General features: G+C 37.8%; 2 protein-coding genes and 1 long non-coding RNA gene across 3 annotated transcripts; 1 reads left to right on the plus strand and 2 right to left on the minus strand.

Moving 5' to 3' along the window:
• Positions 1-1,461: 1,461 nt before the first annotated feature.
• On the minus strand, positions 1,462-4,994 carry LOC107713790 (polymeric immunoglobulin receptor-like). Its single transcript, XM_016519401.1, has 7 exons — positions 4,925-4,994; positions 4,498-4,830; positions 3,466-3,789; positions 2,461-2,664; positions 2,265-2,366; positions 2,018-2,091; positions 1,462-1,910 (listed from the first exon to the last, which is right to left on the minus strand). The coding sequence occupies exons 1-7, from the start codon at positions 4,977-4,979 to the stop codon at positions 1,683-1,685; spliced, it is 1,320 nt and encodes a 439-aa protein (XP_016374887.1). The 5' UTR covers positions 4,980-4,994; the 3' UTR covers positions 1,462-1,682.
• Positions 4,995-7,199: 2,205 nt separating this feature from the next.
• On the minus strand, positions 7,200-10,372 carry LOC107713780 (uncharacterized). The gene is made up of 6 exons (XM_016519391.1): positions 10,070-10,372; positions 9,922-9,965; positions 9,595-9,766; positions 7,960-8,142; positions 7,542-7,597; positions 7,200-7,412 (listed from the first exon to the last, which is right to left on the minus strand). Exons 1-6 carry the CDS (start codon positions 10,149-10,151, stop codon positions 7,200-7,202), a joined length of 750 nt encoding a protein of 249 aa, XP_016374877.1. The 5' UTR covers positions 10,152-10,372.
• A 5,766-nt stretch (positions 10,373-16,138) lies between these two features.
• On the plus strand, positions 16,139-20,967 carry LOC107713791 (uncharacterized). The gene is made up of 3 exons (XR_001636934.1): positions 16,139-16,148; positions 16,744-16,749; positions 20,894-20,967. It is a non-coding gene; the product is annotated as an uncharacterized LOC107713791 (long non-coding RNA).
• The last annotated feature ends 1,596 nt before the right edge of the window (positions 20,968-22,563 follow it).

Below are 22,563 nucleotides of genomic sequence, written 5' to 3' on the forward strand. Positions count from 1 at the left end.
CAACAATACTACAGCGAGAATAAAAGTTACGCCTTCTTTCTTTGCTTGAACATTTGGGCGGCGTTATGCAAATCTTCCCACATAGTGAGGTAGATATGTGGGGGCGTGTTAGAACGAGCCGTTTTAGGTAGGTGTGGCTGACTCTTAACTTTTATAAAGAATATCTCTTTGGATTTGAGACTTTAGTCTTTGCAAATTTACAGATCTTCTTTATGCACCAAGAGCTTGTAACACTCCAAAGAGAAAGGAAAACATGAAATCGCATCATATGACCCCTTTAAGTGCATTAAACTGTGCATGTGCAGTGAGCAGGAAATACTAAATAACATTTCCAGTATTTTTTTTTTCACGTTAGCTGGGATGAATTGTGAGACTGTAGAGCAATAATAATAATAGATCTACTGAATTAAGGTTACTCATCAATAAATACTCATCACTAAATATTGCCATATTTTGCTATGGATATTTCCTGACCCCATCACTTCAAGTGAATATCTTCCTTTGAAATATTAAACAGTTCTGCTTCATTCTGGCACATTTTTAAAGGTTGGCGAAATGGGAACCTTATGTAATAGTGATGCATGTGATTACTGACTACAGCAATATCTTTATCAGTCTAAATTATGAAGATGTAAGAATTTATAATGTGAGACTTTATACTATATGGGTCAAAGACGAAAAAGGGTTTAAGCATAAAAACAATAAGTGTAATCCCAAACAAATGTAAAACGTTTTCTGTTTAATTTAATTGCAATTTTGTTTTTCTGAGCAAAAGATAAATATCATACATTTTCCCCCTGAATTACAGAAGACACCCACTAAAATATCATTCAGTGTAACAATCTTGTCAGGCATATTTACAACAAAAATCAATTTATGATATATTAAAAGACTAATTACTTTCACCCCAAATACTAATTAGTTGTAATTTTACATTTTTTAAATTAGCCACTATCCTAGCTTTTGCCCATTTGTCAGTAATAATTTTTTACTCATTTAAAACACAATACAATTTCATATATTCCCTTATTCTTTTATATATTTTAATACGTACAAGTCAGAACAAGAATGTTGTTTGAATTTTTACATAAATATTGTGTCACATTGAATGACAATGTAACATTATTTCAACCAAATTTTGACATTTTATTCTCCAAAAACTTATTTTGAAACCTTAAAAGTAGACACTTTACTTACATTTAATGTGCTTTCTATGAACATAAAATCACTTTTGTAAATTTCTTTTGATGCAGACATCTTAACGTCTTTGACCCATATATATATATATATATGTATATATTATTGTAAAATCGTTGTAAAAACCAGAAAAGATGTTGAGACTGGGAGAGCGTAGATAACAGCAACTATCTCATGAATATTAATTAGCTCACACTGACATTTCAGCCTGTCACAATACTTTTCATTCTGATTTAAATTTTTACTTTTATTAATGTTCCACGACATTTCTTTTCTCCACTCATTTAGTTCTTCACTATGCACTGTAATACTAAAGGACTTGTGGGTATGAATAAATAACAGACGATCAGAAATGTAACCAACCAAATATCTTACGTCTCCAATGAAATTTAACACCAGGGTCACAGATTTCAATCACAAAGCAAGTGAGATGCAGTCTTAGTTCGGTGTGATTCAGCCTGGTCTCCATGAATGTCCTCAGTCTTTCATGGTCTAACAGTTGTGTAGTCGCATGTCTCCTGCCCGTCAGAAGTCCTGTCTGAATGATGTGCTGCTGTAAACTTGATGCTGGAGTAGGTGAGATCGTCCGAGGGGCTGCTGGGTAATTGTGCTAGAGCATAAACAGAGGCGTCATGTTCAGCAAATGCTGGAAGGACCAGACTATAGTCAGGATGATCAAGAGTGCTACTGATGTCTTCATAATCGCAGTCCGCCTGAAGAGAAGAAAAAACACCAGAGTTAGAACAAATGGATAAAGAGTGGAAAAGATGATCAGAATCCACAAATGAGTGATTGCATACAGACACATGATGCAACTCACTTCTCTAGTTTCTCCCATATCTCCACTGGGCAGATTCTTAGTCGGGCCGTGAACCACATCTTTGGGCTGCGTTCCTGTTTTGTGACACCAGATTTTTTGGTTTGTGACAAAAACCTTTCTTTTGACACGACATGCAGCTCTGTGACACAGAAGTCCGGTTTGACTTTGGAAATGCTGTGATTTACTAAGGCAGATGAGAATAAAAATGATTCTATATCAAGTGAATTGATGTGAGAAAGACAGTCACCTTCTTTCTTTTGCCTCCGTCTTAAGTATATGAACGATGAGAATCCAAACCCTGTCAGTATCCCTATAACTATCACCACCAGCATGATGATTGGTGCTAAACCTTGAAAAACAGACAAAAACATCCAATAAATGACTCGAAATGTCCTATATTTAATGAAACTTGAGAAACAAATGTCTCTGCACACTCTTTGTACCTGGCTGTGGTTTTGGTGACACTGCATTAGCAGATGATAAGAAAAACATTAACACTGAAGGTGATGTTGATGGTGATGAAGATGATGAAGATGAAGATGTGACGGGTCTGCTGGAGGCAGTATCTGCTGGCGCTGGTTTGCTGGTGTGAAATGAAGCTGTTGTTGTTGTTGGTTTAGATGACATACTCTCTGATGTGTCTGAAACTGGGTTTAATGCATGACAGCCCATGCAGTTATTTCCAGATATGATTACAACAAAAACTATTTCAGGTGCTTTTTATATATGTGACCCTGCACACAAAACCTTTTTGTCTTAAGTCAAACCTCTTAAGTCGCTGGGGTATATTTGTAGCAATAGCCAAAAAAAACATTGTATGGGTCAAAATTATCGATTTTTCTTTTATGCCAAAAATCATTAGGATATTTAGTAAAGATCATGTTCCATGAAGATATTTTGTAAATGTCCTAACGTAAATATATCAAAACTTAATTTTTGATTAGTAATATGCATTGCTAAGAACTTCATTTGAACAACTTTAAAGGTGATTTTCTCAATATTGTGATTGTTTTGCACCCTCAGATTCCAGATTTTCAAATAGTTGTATCTCAGCCAAATATTGTCCTATCCTAACAAACCATACATCAAAAAGTTGTAAGATGCTTATTTATTCAGCTTTCAGATGATGTATACATTTCAATTTCAAAAACTTGACCCTTATGACTAGTTTTGTGGTCCAGGGTCACATATTGAGAATGCATTTCAGAATAAACACACACAGTTACATTTTTACAGTCGTATTGTGGCAAAAGGTCATGTGACACGTTGTACTTCCCCCTGACACAGCTGTTAGTAACGCTTCACTAATGTCAAGGGTGTGAAGGAAATAGAGAGGCGCATGAGTGACCAGCGATGTGTTTAGCATGAACGTTTTATATTAAGATCTAATCATTCTTTTGTTTTTTATGTCCCTACACATAATATAAAACCTGCTAATATCATCTTACCAGCAGAAATGTTCAGGTCTATCACTGAAATCCACTTCTTCTGCTTCTTGTGCTCTTGTCTTCTCCGTGCAGCTCCACACCAGTATATCCCAGAATCCTCTTCTCTCAGATCAGTGATGGTCACAGTAAAGACTCCTGCAGGTTCATTATCGCTCAGAGAGAAACGGCCGTTACTGTTGCTCTCTGATGAAACTCTGATAGCTGATTTCTCACAGAGGGACGGGTCGCTTCCTTTGCAGATGAATTTGACATCGCTCTTCAATTCACTTTCATAATTGCAGGGGATATAAAGATGCTTTCCAGTCACACCAGGCACTCTGGAAACTAAATCAGAGCATAAATGAGAGATTTAAGTACTTACAGTGACAATATTAGCTGTTTAATCAGATACTGCTCTGAATAATGCCAGCTCTTTCTGCTTTGCGTTCACTGGCTGCTCTGCAGTGCTCTGATAATGTAATGCATGCGAAATGAAAAAGACCTTGACCTTTAGAGTCACTAAATGTCAACAGATACCGCAACTCTTTGAAAAGCTGCTAGATGTAACTGATTTTAAAGAATATAAGCACATGCCTAAATATTGAGGTGCAAGTCATGAGAAATAAAACAAAAGGAAAGTTTAACTGCACAACTCAAATTTTTATGCTGATAAAAACAAACAAACAAAAATGCATTGATAAAGGCTGATGGCTGAACTATATATATAAAAAGTAAGATTTTGAGTTGTGCAGTTATATTTTTTTGTTTTTTGAATGAACAATTTCTTCTCAAATAAACTGAATGTCATGTGACAGGAAGTGATGCGGGTCAGTATTTGTGTTGTGTGTGGTGTGAACACTGGCTCTTCAGCATCTGCAGAGGATGCTGTAGTTTCTGTTCTCTTGTCTCTCTACATCTTTCAGCACATGGTACAGCACTGTCATACACGCAAACTGACATATAACTTTAGAGTATACTAGATTTGTTCATTTACATTTTACACAGTATTCATGTGCACTGCCAATGATACACATACAGTATATTCTGACTTACCGTGTTTAATTTCCAGACAAATCTCTGTAAAGTCATCCAATTTTCCCAGCCCTGTCTCTATGCCACACCAGTACTTGCCTTCATCCTCAGTTCTCACATCAGTGATGGTGACGGTGAAGATGTGGGCCGTTTTGTCGTCAGTCAGAGAGAATCTCTCGTCTCGAGCTGCTGATCCAGATTCAACAACTTTGTCTTTATTCAGTCTTGGACATTCTCCTCTGCAGAGATACTTCTTATCTTCTTCATATCTAGACTTATATGAACACTGTATCTCAACTGTTCCTCTTTCATGTGCAGTGAAAGTCAAGATCTCATTCGTCTCACATACCGCCACTAAGAAAATATAAAGAGAGAGAAACAGCTGAGTGCAAACATGGACCTGATTGAGAACAGACAGACTGTTAGAAAGACACAGGATAACTCTCACCTGACACGAGGAGCAGCAGGTGAAATATGAGTTTATCATCACGGATCTGGATCATTGTTTCATCTGTGTGGTGCTGGTGGTCTCTATTAATGAAGAGCTCAAGCTCTCTCTCTCTCTCTCTCTCTCTCTGTCTGTCATTTGCTCCTCCTCTCCATGAGTTACAGTATTTGCAGCAAGAGCTCCCTCTATGTACATTTCCTTTGAACAAATTCAATCTTACATTTACATTTACTCATGTAGCAGACACAAATAAATTCAGCCTTGTGCTTAGAAGAGATCGAGGACTTTTAAGTACACATGAACATGAATGAATATATACTGTATATATATTTCATCAAGTCGAGACACTGATCATAGTCAGGAGACACCAGGCATCATGCATTGTACAGTGTGTAACCTGCATCTGTGGCCACTTGGTGTCAGTATGATGCAATAATGACATAATGAAGGATGGGCATTCGAATTGAATATTACTTTGATATTGTATACTACCAAAATGCATATTTATTTATTCATTTAGTTGATCTTGCAAATATGACTTATGCATTAAAAGTTACCACTATGATCATTGTTTAATTGAATTTGCATATTATCTCTTCATGTGGTGTTTACTGGAAGAAGCGAGATCATGTTACTCTACATACAGCACACAGATGCATGTACCTGCACTTATATACATGTTCATAGTGGGGTAGACTGGAAAGTCTCTTAAAACTGTTTCATTTATGGAAGAATGACAATAGAAGGCCAAACTCTGAACAAAAGAAACTTAGACGAACAACAATTCATTATAACCTCAAGTAGCAGTCATCGGGGTCCAAGCACCAATCGCTGTACAATTGACATATAGCTTTCCAAATATAATGGCGCACGTCGTCAGTCCAGTTTTTGAGTCCTTAATATGGTCATGTGCACTTTGAAGTTTCAAAACCAAAGAATCAGAGCATGAATCAAAGTGCATAAGTCAAGTGATTTCACTAAATTAGTCTTTGTTACATTATAACTGTTTCAATATTTCAAAATGTTAATGGTTCGCCGCTAGGGGTCGATGATCTCTGTGGATCCATGAAGCAATGGTTTTTATCTGATCTAAGTTCTGTTTTATATATAGACATTTTAATGGCACATTTGTATAATAAAAGTAAGATTAGTAGGTAATAGTGTCTGATTGGCCTGTTTAGCCAAGCCCTTCACAAAACAAACAAAAATAAGCCACCCAATTTAATAACAGAATGCATATTATACAGAAATCTCACATTTAATGGTATTAGATGATTTGTTAATTGCATTTAATAGATTTTACTTCCAACAAAACCTCTGTTTTTTTCAGGTGTTTTTATACATGTTTGGGCTGAGTTTTTGTTTCATTTACACTCACCAATGTGTCATATTTCGAGCGCTTCAAAACAGCAAATAATTCTGCGAAGCAATTGGTTCAACAGATTCAAAATTTCGCTCATTACTATGGTTACATTCACGAACAGTTCAGTTATTTTTGGAAATGACAACCGGATTCGACAAGGGAACTCACACCTTTACATTTTCAGGACTTATTTTCTATATTAACTATTGTCTGGCACAAGAGAGCCGTTCTGTGCTGCACGATGAATAGGTTTGACTTCACTTACTCCTTCATTAGAGTCGCTATTGTCTGAACAGGACAATTTGAGACTCAAACCTGTTAGTAAATGCGGTTGTCCATCTCAAATACTCACAGTGTGAACATAGCCCAAGAAATATTATTCCATATATTATATTTAAAAAGACAAAATAATAGTATCTCTTTATTTTAGGTGGACAACCAGATTTATCCTCCTGAGACCCTGCATCGTCATATGAGGACATTATATTTTAGTGAATTTCTCTGAGACTATACATGCCACAGTTTTACGTCTGGATGTCCTGTACAGAGCACATTCAGGGCTTTTCAGAGATACTAAATGTTTGGATGTTTCACCATGACCACCCCCTCTCCTTGGTCTTCAAAAATGTCTGATATTAATTTAGTGACACTCTTATGGAAATATGATACTATTTTGTAATTGTCATTTAATTTTATGCTCTAAACAATGTAATGACATCAAAAAATAAAAATAAAAATTCCTAAAATGTTTTGCTGGGTCTTAAGAGGTTAAAAACAACTTCACAAATATATTTTCAGTGTCATTAGAAAGCTTTCTCCACTAATTGAATTCTTCACAATGTACTTTGTTTGCTTTAGTGTTCTACAACTCATGGATATAAAATTATTAGAAGTCCATCAGACTCAGATATTTTAACTGTTAATCGACCTGGTGTCCATGAATGCCACAGTCTTTCTAACAGTTGCAGAGTCGCATGTCTCCTGTCCGTCTGAAGTCCTGTCTGGATGGTCTGTAGTCTGAAATATGACGGTGGAATAGGTGTTGAGTACATCAAATACAGAAAGGCCCAAACCGTAGCTGTCTGTGCAAATGATCTCTTCATAATGGCATACAGTATGAGTGGCCTGAAGAGAGTCACCAGAGTAAAATCACACTTGAGATAAGCAACAGTACGGTCAGTAGAGGTAAAGATGATAAGAATCCACAAAGAAGTGGTTTAGATCGACCTCAAACAGACACATGATGAAACTCACTTCTTTAGCGGACAGATTTTCAACCAAGACACGAATGACGCCTCTCAGCCGCACTCCTGTTTCGTGACACGAGATTGAGATAAAATATATTAAAGGCCTTTAATTTGACAAGATGTGAACGCCCAGTTATGAAAATGCTATAGTGTGGCAAATGAAAAGTGATCAAATATCCTACATCGTTTAATATTATGCGTGTGAGAGAGTGAAAGACAGTGTTACCTTCTTTCTTTTGTCTGCATCTTAAGTTAATAAACAATAGGAATCCAAACACCATCAATATCCCCATAACTGACAGCATGGCGATTGGGTGTAAAACCTTGAAAAACAGACAAAAACATCTAATGCATGTCCTAATTTTAATAAACTTAAGAAACAAATGCATTCAGTCAGACACTTTGAGCAACAGAATGCATCGTACCCAGTTGTGGTTTTGGTGACACTGCATTAGCAGACGATGAGAAAAACATTAACACTGAAGATGAAGATGATGAAGATGAAGATGTGACGGGTCTGCTGGAGGCAGTATCTGCTGTCGCTGGTTTGCTGGTGTGAAACAAAGCTCTTGTTGTTGTTGGTTTAGGTGACATACTCTCTGATGTGTCTGAAGCACAAATAATCATCGGGTTAGTTTATGATCTCACATTTACATAATCTATAAATGATGACATCCACATAATCTGCGTGACAGTCAGTAGTTTATGCAGTTATTGCAGATATGGTGGGAATAAGAAATACTTAAGTTTGTAAAGGCAATGCTTTTTATATATTCAATAGAAATAAATATACACAGTTTCATTTTTACATTGTGGCACGAGGTCATGTGACCATTTCTGTGACTTGTGAACTTTCCCCTTGACTAAGCTGTTATTAATGTCCGGGGTTTGGTGAAAATATAGCGGCTAAGTGTGACCAGCAGCATTTGTTCAATACAGTCTTGTAGTTCTGTAAAGAACACATTTATTTTGTTAACTGATTTTACAATGAGATTCTGTTTTTAAATAAAACACAAAACTTGCTGATGGCATCTTACCGGCATAAATGAGAGATGTAAGCATCTCACAGTCTCATTATCATACACCAGTAATGTCCTCCATCCTCAGTCTCGGGCTGTTTTATCAAAATATTGTACTAGTGTAATTCATGTCAGCTATTTTTACTCTGCTCAGCACTAGCTGCTCTGCTTACAAACAGTGATCATGTAATACAAATGAAATGCTGCTGGTGGTCAAACTTAAAGAAGAGCTCTCTCTCTCTCTCTCTCTCTCTCTCTCTCTCTCTGTCTGTCATTTGCTCCTCCTCTCTATGAAATACAGAGTATTTGCAGCAGGAGCTCCCTCTATTGAGATCTTCATTCAATAAATTCTTGATCTTAGAATAGGATATGTGCTGCTTAGTCACATAAACATGACTGAATGAGTCTCTAATGAGATCATAGCCGAGAGACATCAGGCATCATTCATATTGTACAGTTTGTAACCTCATATGTGACCACTTGGTGTCAGTGTGATCTAATAATGACATTACGGCCCACAGCGAGAGCCATTTTTCAATTTTACTTTGACATACTACCAAAATGCACATTCATTCACTCATTCATTCATTCATTCAGCTGTTCTGGTAAATATGACTTCTGAACCAAATATTGCCTTTTGGACCCTTGTTTAATTCAGTTTGCATATTATCTTCTATGTGGTGTGTCAGAAATAAAGGGAAACAAAAATACAATAAATATTTTTCCTAAACAGTCCTCTATGAGGATCCAAGTTAAGATCTTCAGTGAATGACTTTAGGTCTCAAAATGAATCATTACTTTATAATAATCTGAATTCTGTGCTCTTTAAAAGCCATTAAACTGACATTTGGACAGTTTGATCTTAAAGTAACTGCCATTATTTATATATACATATACTGTATAGATTTTTATGCCAGCATATCTGACATTTATATGACAGTAGTGCTCTATTGATTATTATGTCCAAACAAAGAGGGGTCTGAAATGACAAATAATTGACTTTATTTATTCTAATAAATGGCAACATACTGAATCACATACATGTCATGTTTTGTGGCTGTTCAGCCAGTGTGTAGAAATCACTGCCAGAGGGGTTTGTGGGTAAATGTGCCGTGTCATAAACCGTGTTTAAACTGATGGGCTTCTGAACAGACGGGTGTAATGTTGTGCTTCCAGAGTCTGGGATCATTGCATAATAAGCAGACGAGGACACCTGAAAGGGACAGGTTTATTATTTTAATTGCATAACATCTGGGTTTATCAGTTATGTCATGATTTATAATCTTTTTGAATTCCTTCTGTAATTGAACACAGTTTGGGAAATACTGTAGTCATGCTAATAGATGAACACTGTAGACACACTTTTACCTCATCACCATCTCCTGTGTTCCTCTGATCGGATGAGGCTGAACCTGTGGATGGACGGAATGATGAAAGTATGAAAGTGAACACACAAGAAAACAGAAGTTAAGAGATTTCAGTATCACGTTCGGTTTCGGAGCATTCGTGTTTGTACCTTGTGTCTTTTTACATCTCCGCTTGAGCAACAACAAACTCAGACCTCCGGCTAACAACAGAATCAAACACATAATCACCATAATGACGATGTAGAGATCTGGAAAACACACACAAAACACAGTAGAAATGAGATTCAAACCACAGAATGAAGCACGATCACAGCCGTGTTGATATTAGCATGAGTGTGAAAGGAACAGTCCACTATAATATGCAAAACAATCAGTCAAGCAACAAGACCTGAAACATGAATCCAGTGAAACTCAAACTGAAAGGGAGAGTTCACCCAAAAATGAAAATCACTTTTAGAGAATACTAGAGATTACGGTTTATAAAGATTTAAATATGGATTTTTTTTCTTACAAAAACACATTGATTCTCTACAGGAGGCCTTTGTTCACCCCCCGGAGCCGTGTGGGACACATTTTATTATGGATGGATGCACTTTATTTGACTTCTTTCAGGCTATTGACAAGAAACACCCATTCACTGCCATTATAAAGCTTGGAAGAGCCTGGACTTTTTTTATATAACTTCGATTGGATTTGTCTGAAAGAAGAAAGTCATACACACCTAGGATGGCTTGATGGTGAGTAAATCATGGGGTAATTTTCATTTTTGGGTGAACTATCCCTTGAAGTACTCTGCAGTCATTTTCACTACAGCCAATCACTGAGCTGCAAAATGGCGCCAGTTGTGTTTATGTGCAGTAGTGAAGAGGTTCTTACGAAAAAATGCATTGTGAAGCTTCAAAACCTTTGTCCAAAGTCACATGATTTCAGCGAGGCTTCGTTTGTAATGACAGATTTGAAAATAATGAAATGAACCCATATTTATTTATTTACTTTTTTTAAACCTGATCTCGGATGAGTTTTATACATTTCAATGAAAAGGAAGAGTAGTACTTATTGGCCTTTTTAGCAATGTTCTCCATAAACAAACGAGCCCTGCAAATTAAAATAACACATATTATGGACCAATTTCGGTGTTTGCAAAAAGTGATGACGTCTTTTTCTGGGAGGAGCCTATCTGGTAGAAAATGACAGTTTTAAAGTAGCAGTCTATGGAATCCATGAAATAAAAGAATAAAAAAGGTAATTTTGAGTTTATATTTAAAAAATTCTGACTTTTTTTCTCGCAATTCCGAGATTATATCTCACAAAAAAAATAAAAAATCAACTCGTCATTCGCTTTTTAAATCCCACACTTCTGGCTTTTTTCCCCTCAGAATTGACAAACTCGCAATTATAAAATAGGTAAATGTAATGTTAAATGTAATAGGTTTAAAAAGTAGGCTATTTTATGTTGTAACTGTAGCTAATACAATATGACCCCTAAGAACTGCATATGTGAATATTATGTAGACCTATTGTTTAAATCAAATTTATGCTTTAAAAGTAGGGTAATCATAGCAGGTTTCATCCACTTCATCCGTTTCAACGTCTGCGTTTAGCTTCAAATGTTGTCTTTGACGACAGTATTCTATAAAAATTATTTACATTCCGATTCTGGCATCCAAAAGCACAACAGAACATTTTGTTCCCAGTGTTTTTCTGCCACCACAATGCACACACTGCTGCAAGTGACGTAACTATACAGACTCTTCAAATTAAATGGAATTTCTTGACCTGTTAATTGCATTTAATGAATTCAAATTTCAGTAAATCATTTCGAATTGGTTTATGCATATTTGGGCTGGGTTTTTGTTGCGTTTACACTGTTTTGACAGCCGGACGCTTTAATACAGTGACGCATTTTATGACACAATTGTTTCGATTAATTCAAATTTTCAAACTACTTTTCCCCCACGTTGAATTTCACCTCCTGAATCCATTCGCTGCCATCTTTACATCTGTACGTCCCGCTGTCATTTACAGTCAGGTTTCTAATGAGCACACTAATCAGACCCAGAGTTTTATCATCGGTCATAGAGAATCTCTCTTCTGGGATCCATAAATCATTATTTTCTTCTGTCATGGTTGTACATTCACTGCCCAACATTTTGCAAAAGCTTTTTGCACTGGTTTTCGCATTTTCCCGATTATACATACAGTTGATGATGACACTTCCTCCTGTGATGGCAGGCACAGGGTCAGCAGCATCACCCATGTGACCTGTCAATCAAAATTCACTTCCTCTTTTAATGAGTGCCTTATGATCAGATACTGACAGCAAACTTCAAAAATGCACAAATAAAGACAAAAGACTCACAGACACGATTAGATCTCAGTTGAGTCAATAGTAAAAAACAGCTGTCACATACAGGTTGATACTGTAATGAAAACAGCTTCTTACCTTTAATCAGGCAGATCGTGAAGAAGAGAAGGGTCTTCATCATCATCACGAATGATAAAACTCTCACTTCTGTGAATCTGTACATTCTTGGGCAGTCAGAGACGCTGTGAGTTCTTCCGCTGTGCCTGGTTTTTTGTCTGTATCTTGTGCTCCTAAAGAGTTTTTTATAAAACAAACAGCTCCGCCTCTTCCCTTTCCTCTGTACTAAGTTCTTCTGACTCACTGTGATGAAATACAGGCCTGCTGTCAGTGACTCACAGTGGAGTTAAACCAAAGATACTGACCATGAGCATCTTCCTGTCTTTTCTCTCCTGTGCAGGTCTGAAAGCTTCTGCCACAGAAATTAGCACACATTTACAGAAAAAAAAAACATAGTCTGAAGAGCAGAAAAATAAATGGATGCTTGCATGCAAATGTGCCTTAAAATCCCTCTTTGTATTTTTTTCATAAGTCATGATGCCACTGTTCACTAACCGTTACCCAATAAATAATCGAGTCAAACCAGAGAACAAGTGAAGGGTTAAACTGCATTTTTAATTCTTGAACAGCAGAGGGAAGCAAACTAAAACGTGTGGTATACAAAGTGAATAATTAGTAGTCTAGTCAAATGACTAGCTGAAGGTGATTATGTGGGTTAGTGTCCCTGTAGGATTATCACCTTGAATATAAAACACTTGATAAGTGAAAAACAGAAAACTGTATATAACAAACACAAACACACAGGTGATGAACTGTACAATAGACATGATATGAACAAGACGCATGATTCATTCAGCCTATATTAATATCTGTCTCATAACTGGTATGGCACCTAAACACACTGCTTTATTTCACATGGTCCTTCTGCTCCAGATGAGGCATCTCTGAACAAACACAGTGCAGTTAGAAAGAATAAATAGAATAACAGCTGCAGTAAGTAAAATTCATAATGAAAATACATCTGTAAGTGGTTCCCTTTTCTTCCTGCATTTTGATGCATCAGCCGTTTCCAGATGCTTTTGGGTGCAAGAGTGTGTTGTGCTTTAACAACACCTAAAAACCCCGCTGTGGTGTAAAAAAGTGTCCAGTTGAGTTGTTTTCTTGTACATTTCCAGCAGATGCTCCGCTTTTGTGTTTTCTTTGTTTATCTACAGTTTCTCTAATCATTAAATTCACGTGGGTGTGACAAAATGACTAACTATAGTAAACTGATAAATGTCTGAGAGTAAACATAGTGAGCAGATCAAGTGTCACGTGCAAACAAGTGCTAAGTTTTTCCTCACAATTATGAATTTCGTTCACATTTATGAGCGTACACAAGGGTGGTTCATTAAGTTCACTGTGAACATGTTCCACTAATCACAAACAAACACAAAGTCACGCGATACTTCCTATTTTGAGTGAAAAAAGTACTTTTGCTATACCTTTCTTTACAACAAATGGCATTTGATTTTTTTATATAATTTTATATCTAATGAAATGCATTTTTAAGTGTCACTGAAGTGTGTAAATAATTTTAGGAGTCACTGTATGCATTAAAATGTCACTGCACTCGTGACCAGATTCCATACTCTTTTAAAAACAAAGGTTCTTTATTGGCCTTTGATGGTTCCATGAAGAACCTCCCCGCTGTGGTGTAAAAAAGTGTCCAGTTGAGTCTCTAATCTTTAATTTCACGTGGGTGTGACAAAATGACTAACTATAGTAAACTGATAAATGTCTGAGAGTAAACATAGTGAGCAGATCAAGTGTCACGTGCAAACAAGTGCTAAGTTTTTCCTCACAATTATGAATTTCGTTCACATTTATGAGCGTACACAAGGGTGGTTCATTAAGTTCACTGTGAACATGTTCCACTAATCACAAACAAACACAAAGTCACGCGATACTTCCTATTTTGAGTGAAAAAAGTACTTTTGCTATACCTTTCTTTACAACAAATGGCATTTGATTTTTTTATATAATTTTATATCTAATGAAATGCATTTTTAAGTGTCACTGAAGTGTGTAAATAATTTTAGGAGTCACTGTATGCATTAAAATGTCACTGCACTCGTGACCAGATTCCATACTCTTTTAAAAACAAAGGTTCTTTATTGGCCTTTGATGGTTCCATGAAGAACCTTTGGCACCTTCACAATGCACAATAGGTTCTTTATAGTGGAAAACATTATTTACATGATTATAATGTTCTTCACACTAAGAACAACGAGGATCTTTTAAAAACAGCTGGGGAACCAAGAAGGGTTCTTTGGCATCACTGCAAAAAAAAAAGCTAAACTACTTGAGTGACGTGTGGGGAATGACCGTGGAGTAATCATAGTAAATCTCCTCATTATTGAAGGTTACGTTAGCATCACTGAGAGACTCTTCATGCTTCTGGAAATGGACCGAAGCGTATAGGAGCCTATCAGAGGGGATTGTGGGTAACTGTACTGTAGAATACAGCGTGTCGTGTGGATCAGACGAGTCTGTGGGATGCGTGACAGTGGAATATAACACCGTTTCCTCAGTTCCCGGGACTGAGCGCAGTCTGGCATCTCTGATATTCTCATAGTCACATGCTGCATGAGAGGCCGCAAAAAAAAAAAGCTAAACTACTTGAGTGAAGTGTGGGGAATGACCGTGGAGTAATCATAGTAAATCTCCTCGTTATTGAAGGTTACTTTAGCATCACTGAGAGACTCTTCATGCTTCTGGAAATGGACCGAAGCGTATAGGAGCCTATCAGAGGGGTTTGTGGGTAACTGTACTGTAGAATACAGCGTGTCGTGTGGATCAGACGAGTCTGTGGGATGCGTGACAGTGGAATATAACACCGTTTCCTCAGTTCCCGGGACTGAGCGCAGTCTGGCATCTCTGATATTCTCATAGTCACATGCTGCATGAGAGGCCTGAAAACAGATTTAGAGAGAAATAAACTAGATTGAATACGAGGGCTGCGTGATTAATTTAAATACAAAGAAAATTGTAATATGGCTTAGTGAGACTACAAAATCGCAAAGGCTGCGGTTTAATTAAATAGATATATATGCTCCATGTTTCAGAGTGAAACACGGCACTGTATTCATTTACACATGAGCATTTACAATAACATTTCATATTTTTCCTTTATTCAGTAATATTTATGTGTATTTAATAAAAGTAATAATATCATCATATCAATATTATTATACAGTTATATTGATAATCACAAAGTTTTGACCAAATCGTGCAGCCCTACAAACAAGCATGGCAAGCACTGTCCCCCCCCAAGTACTCAGGAGGTGAAGTATTAATTGGTTTTGATTTATAGATTGAATCATAAGGGCAGATGATCTCAGCAGATTCTCCTTCATGTCTCACTACTGGAGGCACTAAATACAAATAAACATGGACATTTAACACAAATGTTTCTGAAGACTGTAGTAATCAGTGGCATACACAGTGCCTGGACTCTATTGCTAGTTGGCACGGAATGGTGTCTGTAGTAAGTGCACAATTAAGAAATGGAAATCAAAACAGTATAATTATAAAAAACACAGAGAATCGCTGGAGAGAAACAATACTACGTATAACACTGATGAGACCGAACAATGAACAGAATGAACTCAGGACTTAAATACACAGGGAACAATCAAGGAAAAACTGAACAGGTGAAGGAACTAATTTACAACCAAGGAAACTATAGAAAACCAGCAGGCAACACAGGGAAAATAAAACCAAAACAGATCACATGTGACATTACACCCCTCTCCCAGAAGGCACGTTCTTGCGCCGTAACAGAGTCTAACTGAGGAGGGAGTGAGGGGGTTCTGGAGGTGGCCGTGTAGCAGGCGAAGGACAGGAACCAAGAGAAGGTGATGGTGGGAGAAACTAGGGTGGCATGCATGACAGAGGGAAGAGCCAGGGAGGAGCCTGGAGCAGGAGCCAGATGGGGACCCAGAGTCCAGTCAGGAAGGAAGCCTACGGTGGAGTCGAGGGAGGGAGGCGCCAACGTGGAGATTTGGCTGATGACACCAGGGGGACAACTGACTGCTATAGGGAAGGAGGAGCCCTACAGTGCCAGAGGGATGGAGGGACGAGATTTGGAAACCCAGGTGACACCGGAGACCGGAGGCTTGGCAGGCTGGGACAAAGCTAGTGTGACTGAGGACCAAGGTTGAGCTAGAGGGAAGGAGGAGCCCTACAGTGCCAGAGGGATGGAGGGACGAGATGAAGCCAGAGCAGCGAAAGACTGTGGCGGAGGCAGGCCGACGACTGACCAAGTCAGAGCCGAAGGGACGAGGGAGCCTGTCAGAGACCAAGGACTGATGAACCCTGGTGGAGCTGAGGGAGCATGGAGCCAAGGAGGAGCAGAAGGGTTGGAGGTGGAGTCCAGGGCTCCCTGTGACCTGGGAATGGCCGATGAATGAGACTCAGGGTTGGGTGGAACCAGCGGAGACAGGAGAAACGGGGGAAAATCATCCATTGCATCCACTAAATAAACAACAAAGGCCAGCTGCAGCTCACCCCCAGCAGCAGGACTGTGGGCGGGGCTCTATTCCATATCCTCACACACTACAAGGATTCCCATGGCGTCCCATGATAGGCTCTGTCGCATCCTCTTGTGCAGGCTCATGCTGATGATATCAGATGGTGAAAGCCAATCTATTGTTCTCCAGCACTCACTCCACATAAACAGCGAAGCTCCCTCGAGGACCTCCCCTGGACAGCTTAGTCTTTGACAAGGTGTTAGGTCCAACAAAAATATATACAGTATATATGCATAGGCAGCTGTCTGGGTAGCAAGTCAGGTATGTTAGATCTAAAAAAATCCCTTGTGTGGTCCTCGAGGGAGCGATCGCCCGGCTCGAGCAGGTGGAGAAATACAGCAGGAAGGTCCATAGAAAAAACGGGGAAAAATGCTGCAACAAAAAAATCTTGTCTAGGTTCGGTCTTCTGTCATGGAATGGTGGCTGTAGTAAGCACGTAATGAAGGAGTAGAAAACAAAACAGTACTGATTATAATCCACAAGGAAAACACAGGGAATTGCTGGAGAGAAACACGACCACATATAACACTGACAAGACTGAACAATGAACAGAATTAACTCGGGGCTTAAACACACTGGGAGCAAAAAATGGAACAGGTGTGGGGACTAGTTAACAACCAAGGAAACTAGAGAAAACAGACAGGACATTTCAAGCACTTGATAAGCTGTACCTAATTTTTTTGCCCAGGCAGGAAAACGGTGTACTAGATTTCTAGATATTGATTACAGAAAGTCACTTGGCAGTGACTAAATGAAAATCAATCAATCAATCAATCAAAATAAAGAGTATCTTTTCATGTGTTCTAAAACAAAAAAGTAAATTTCCACATAAATATATATGGTTAATTCAGGGTAATTGGGACATTTTTTCCCAGTCATCTCAATGGCTAAAAGTGGCTAAATGTAACCTAATTTCTTGTGCAGGCTCATGCTGATGATATCAGATGGTGAAAGCCAATCTATTGTTCTCCAGCACTCACTCCACATAAACAGCGAAGCTCCCTCGAGGACCTCCCCTGGACAGCTTAGTTTTTGACAAGGTCTTAAGTCCAACAAAAATATATATATATGCATAGGCAGCTGTCTGGGTAGCAAGTCAGGTATGTTAGATCTAAAAAAATCCCTTGTGTGGTCCTCGAGGGAGCGATCGCCCGGCTCGAGCAGGTGGAGAAATACAGCAGGAAGGTCCATAGAAAAAACGGGGAAAAATGCTGCAACAAAAAAATCTTGTCTAGGTTCGGTCTTCTGTCATGGAATGGTGGCTGTAGTAAGCACGTAATGAAGGAGTAGAAAACAAAACAGTACTGATTATAATCCACAAGGAAAACACAGGGAATTGCTGGAGAGAAACACGACCATTTATAACACTGACAAGACTGAACAATGAACAGAATTAACTCGGGGCTTAAACACACTGGGAGCAAAAAATGGAACAGGTGTGGGGACTAGTTAACAACCAAGGAAACTAGAGAAAACAGACAGGACATTTCAAGCACTTGATAAGCTGTACCTAATTTTTTTGCCCAGGCAGAAAAACGGTGTACTAGATTTCTAGATATTGATTACAGAAAGTCACTTGGTAGTGACTAAATGAAAATCAATCAATCAATCAATCAATCAATCAATCAATCAAAATAAAGAGAATGTTTTCATGTGTTCTAAAACAAAAAAGTAAATTTCCACATAAATATATATGGTTAATTCAGGGTAATTGGGACATTTTTTCCCAGTCATCTCAATGGCTAAAAGTGGCTAAATGTAACCTAATTCTACCTTATTCCTTCATAAGTTTGACATATATAAAGCATGCATTATCTGGCCACTTCATCATTTACTTAAGTGAAATCATCTGAATGGACTCACTGATGAGGTTGAGCTGAATTTTAGTGTTCAGGGAGATGAAAGTCAGATATGTGTCTCTGGTTTCTGCTCCACACCAGTAAACTCCAGCATCTCTCACACTCACATTACTGATGCTCACTCTAACAACTCTCTCTTCATTTCTCTCAGATGAAGGATTCATTTCTGTCACTTTAGATGAACTGATTTTCTGGCAGATGTGATTATAAGTGTGATTAACATCCTGTTTGCATAAATTAACTTCATGCTCTCACTTTAGATGAACTGATTTTCTGGCAGATGTGATTATAAGTGTGATTAACATCCTGTTTGCATAAATTAACTTCATGCTCCTCTGGGATCTGGCAGGTGATGTTGACTTCTCCACCAATATGAGCAGAAGTCACGTTGTTTGGATATTTTTCATCTATAAACCAAAAGAAATCACACAAAAATCAGAACAAATATTTTAAATATATAAGACAAAGTACTTGAGTTTGCTCACCGTGTCTGATGTGCAGCTGAAGTTCAGTGAAGCTCTCAGTATAGTCAGATACTTTCACTCCACACATGTATGTTCCTGCATCTGCAGCTTTCAGCTCTCTAAAAAACACCATCAAGACTCCTGCTCTGGTGTCGTCATATAAAGAAACATCTCCATTCTCCATCCATTCATCCTGAACTCCTGGATTCTTCCTCTCTGAACATCCGTCTGATTCTTTACAGATGTATTTTGGGTTGGTTTTGTATTGAGGATGTTCACACTTGATCATCAAACCACCTCCTGAGGAGCCGCTCACTCTAGACACGCCCACTTTAGCTGTCAATCAGATGTTTTATTCATTTAAAATACACCTTATTAACTCAACATCCATCTCACTGTGACTCTGCATAGAAATGTTTGATAGCTACATTGTGATCAATCTTAATTGACTCACTGATGAGGTTGAGCTGAATTTTAGTGTTCAGGGAGATGAAAGTCAGATATGTGTCTCTGGTTTCTGCTCCACACCAGTAAACTCCAGCATCTCTCACACTCACATTACTGATGCTCACTCTAACAACTCTCTCTTCATTTCTCTCAGATGAAGGATTCATTTCTGTCACTTTAGATGAACTGATTTTCTGGCAGATGTGATTGGAAAATCAGAACAGATACTTCATACATGCAAGATTGACAGGGGCAAAATTCAAGATGGCAACTTGTTTGTAGATACGTGTTTGCCAGTCTTTCTCTTCTTCTTCTTCCATTTGTTTAATACAAGTGTTTGACTAATTTTAGTCAATCTACTTTAGTTTTGTTTTGGTATTTTAGCGTTTAGATATCTAACATGCTCCATTTAAACGATTTAGAATAAGTGGTAAAACATAATCATTGGTTTAACGATACCATTTATACTTTTATTGGACAGAGGAATGCTGCTTGGGCTAAAGCTAAGAAAACAAATGATTCTCTAGATTGGATCTCCTACAGAACACTATGAAATAAATGCACAAAATTAATAAAAAGCACAAAATGTGATTATCATCTTTCTATGATAAATGAAAATTTAACTAACCCTACAAAGTTCTGGACATTAGTCAAATCCAATTTGGCACCAAGCTCATCGATCAACTTTGCTGATTATTTAAATATTAACCATTCTGTAGTAAAGAGTGCATATATCTTTACTAATAATTTTATATCTGCTGGTTTCACATCTGACTATAGCCATTTAGGTGAATGTGCTCCTGTGGAAAGTTTAAATCCTGTTCCACATTGTCCCTCACAGTTGTTGAATTTACTGCTGCACAAATCCATAAAGCTTTAGTGAAACTTGATGTAAAAAAATCAGCGGGCATCGATAAAATTGAGCCCTATTTTTCAGATTGGCAGCTGATATTTCTATGTTTAACCTAAGCTTAATTTACTGAAAACATGGAAATCAGCAACAGTCATCCCATTATTAAAGGTGCCATAGAATGCAAAAATCACTTTTATAAGGTGTTTGAACACAGTTGTGTGGCCGCAGTGTGTGAAATCAACCAGCCTATAATGGTAAAAATCCACACACTCATTGTATTATAATCCCAATAAATCATAAACAGTCTCTCCACACAAGTAGTTCCAGATTTCTCACTACTATGACGTCATACTCTGGGAAAGTCTCGCCCATTCTTGATGCTCTCTGCCCTATTAGCATATACACAGCCCTGAGTGAGAAGCAGCGGTCCGCCATTACTGTTTTATTGCTGTAGGTGCTGGAGGTACAATGTCGGCGCCAAAGAGCCATTAAAAGTGTCGTGTAGTGTTGGGTCATTCTTGAATGATTCGTTAATTTTGAACGAATCTTTAATGTGACTCGGGAAGAACGAGTCGTCTCGGGGAGTGATTCGTTCAGTCGCGCATGCGCCAATAATTACCGTTTTATCTCACGTCTACCAGTTTTAGCTAAAGTATTTGAATTATTGATAAACGATCAATTAAAACATTTTTTATCTGATGATATACTTAATGACTGTCAGTCAGGTTTCAGAACAGGCCACAGCACCATTACTGCAGCCATGTTAGTTACAAATGATATTATTAACTTCTTGGATAGTAAAAAGTCTTGTGCAGCTTTATTTGTTGTATAGTTCTCCCTTTCTTAAATTAGACAGCGGGGTACCACAAGGATCAGTTTTAGCTCCTCTTTTATTTTCTATCTTTATCAGTGATTTAGGTCTTGGAATAAATTTAGCTAAAATTCATTTGTATGCTGTACAATATATGCTGGATATATACAACAGCATCTTCTTTAAATCAAGCCTTGCAGAAAGCACAAAAGAATGCATTTCAAGTAATGCAGCATTCACTGCTACAGCTGAAATTGGTTTAAAATTTAGATTTTTAGTCACACTGGTTCTAAGATGATGAATATGGCAATTTTGACCTTATATGGTATATTTATAGAAAAAGTAGGTTGGTATAAATATTTAGGTATATAGATTTTATTAGACTGTTTATCATGCAGCATTACATTTTGTTTGTGGTGCTGAGTCACACACACACCATTGTATTTTATATGAATCCCTAGCTCAATGGGATTTTCTGGTTAAACAAAGGAAATAATAATATTATAAAAGTTAAAGTATCTGAGTTTGCTCACCGTATTTGAGGTGCAGCTGAATTTCAGTGAAGCTCTCAGTATAGTCAGATACTTTCACTCCACACCTGTATGTTCCTGCATCTGCAGCTTTCAGCTCTCTAAAAAACACCATCAAGACTCCTGCTCTGGTGTCGTCATATAAAGAAACATCTCCATTCTCCATCCATTCATCCTGAACTCCTGGATTCTTCCTCTCTGAACATCCGTCTGATTCTTTAGGACGGAGTATGTAAGAAAGTTCTGTTCTGCTGCAGCTATCAAATGGATTTGTGTATGAGAGCGTCATACAAAAGAATTCGAAAGAAAGCTAAATTCACGGTGAAATAGGGTTGATGCATTAAATTAAACAAAGTCCCGGACAGAAAAACAGAAGACATTGAGAGTCACACATTGAAGAAGTGTGTAGGGAGGACTGTTTTTTTAACTCTACACCTTTCACCACTTTACAGTCACCTGTTACCCTACAGCTTACAAGAATGAACTGAAATACATGAAAATATCAGACTGTGATTGTGCTTAAAGTCTCGGTCAAGTTTTGTGCTGTCTATGCATGCGTAAGATTTATGATTTTTGAAAATGTAAATAAATGATCACTGTGGATAAGGTACAGACAGCTATAGACACAAAGCAGTCGATTAAGGGCTTAAAACAGTCAAATAAGACACTTTTGACGGAGTATGTAAGAAAGTTCTGTTCTGCTGCAGCTATCAAATGGATTTGTGTATGAGAGCGTCATACAA

This window comes from Sinocyclocheilus rhinocerous, unplaced genomic scaffold, assembly GCF_001515625.1.
Source record: "Sinocyclocheilus rhinocerous isolate Xijiao unplaced genomic scaffold, SAMN03320098_v1.1 scaffold1861, whole genome shotgun sequence".
Lineage (NCBI taxonomy): Eukaryota > Metazoa > Chordata > Actinopteri > Cypriniformes > Cyprinidae > Sinocyclocheilus > Sinocyclocheilus rhinocerous.

Bases quoted from the DNA above. Each gene is read 5' to 3' on its own strand.
- LOC107713790 (XM_016519401.1), bottom strand. From the start codon at position 4,979: ATGATCCAGATCCGTGATGATAAACTCATATTTCACCTGCTGCTCCTC. The intron at 4,831-4,924 runs GTGAGAGTTATC...ATATTTTCTTAG, and splicing joins CCTGCTGCTCCTCGTGTCAG to TGGCGGTATGTGAGACGAAT. The intron at 2,367-2,460 runs GTACAAAGAGTG...CTGTTTTTCAAG, and splicing joins GTCACCAAAACCACAGCCAG to GTTTAGCACCAATCATCATG.
- LOC107713780 (XM_016519391.1), bottom strand. From the start codon at position 10,151: ATGGTGATTATGTGTTTGATTCTGTTGTTAGCCGGAGGTCTGAGTTTG. The intron at 7,598-7,959 runs GTACGATGCATT...GTCACGAAACAG, and splicing joins GTCACCAAAACCACAACTGG to GAGTGCGGCTGAGAGGCGTC. The intron at 7,413-7,541 runs GTGAGTTTCATC...GACTCTCTTCAG, and splicing joins AAAATCTGTCCGCTAAAGAA to GCCACTCATACTGTATGCCA.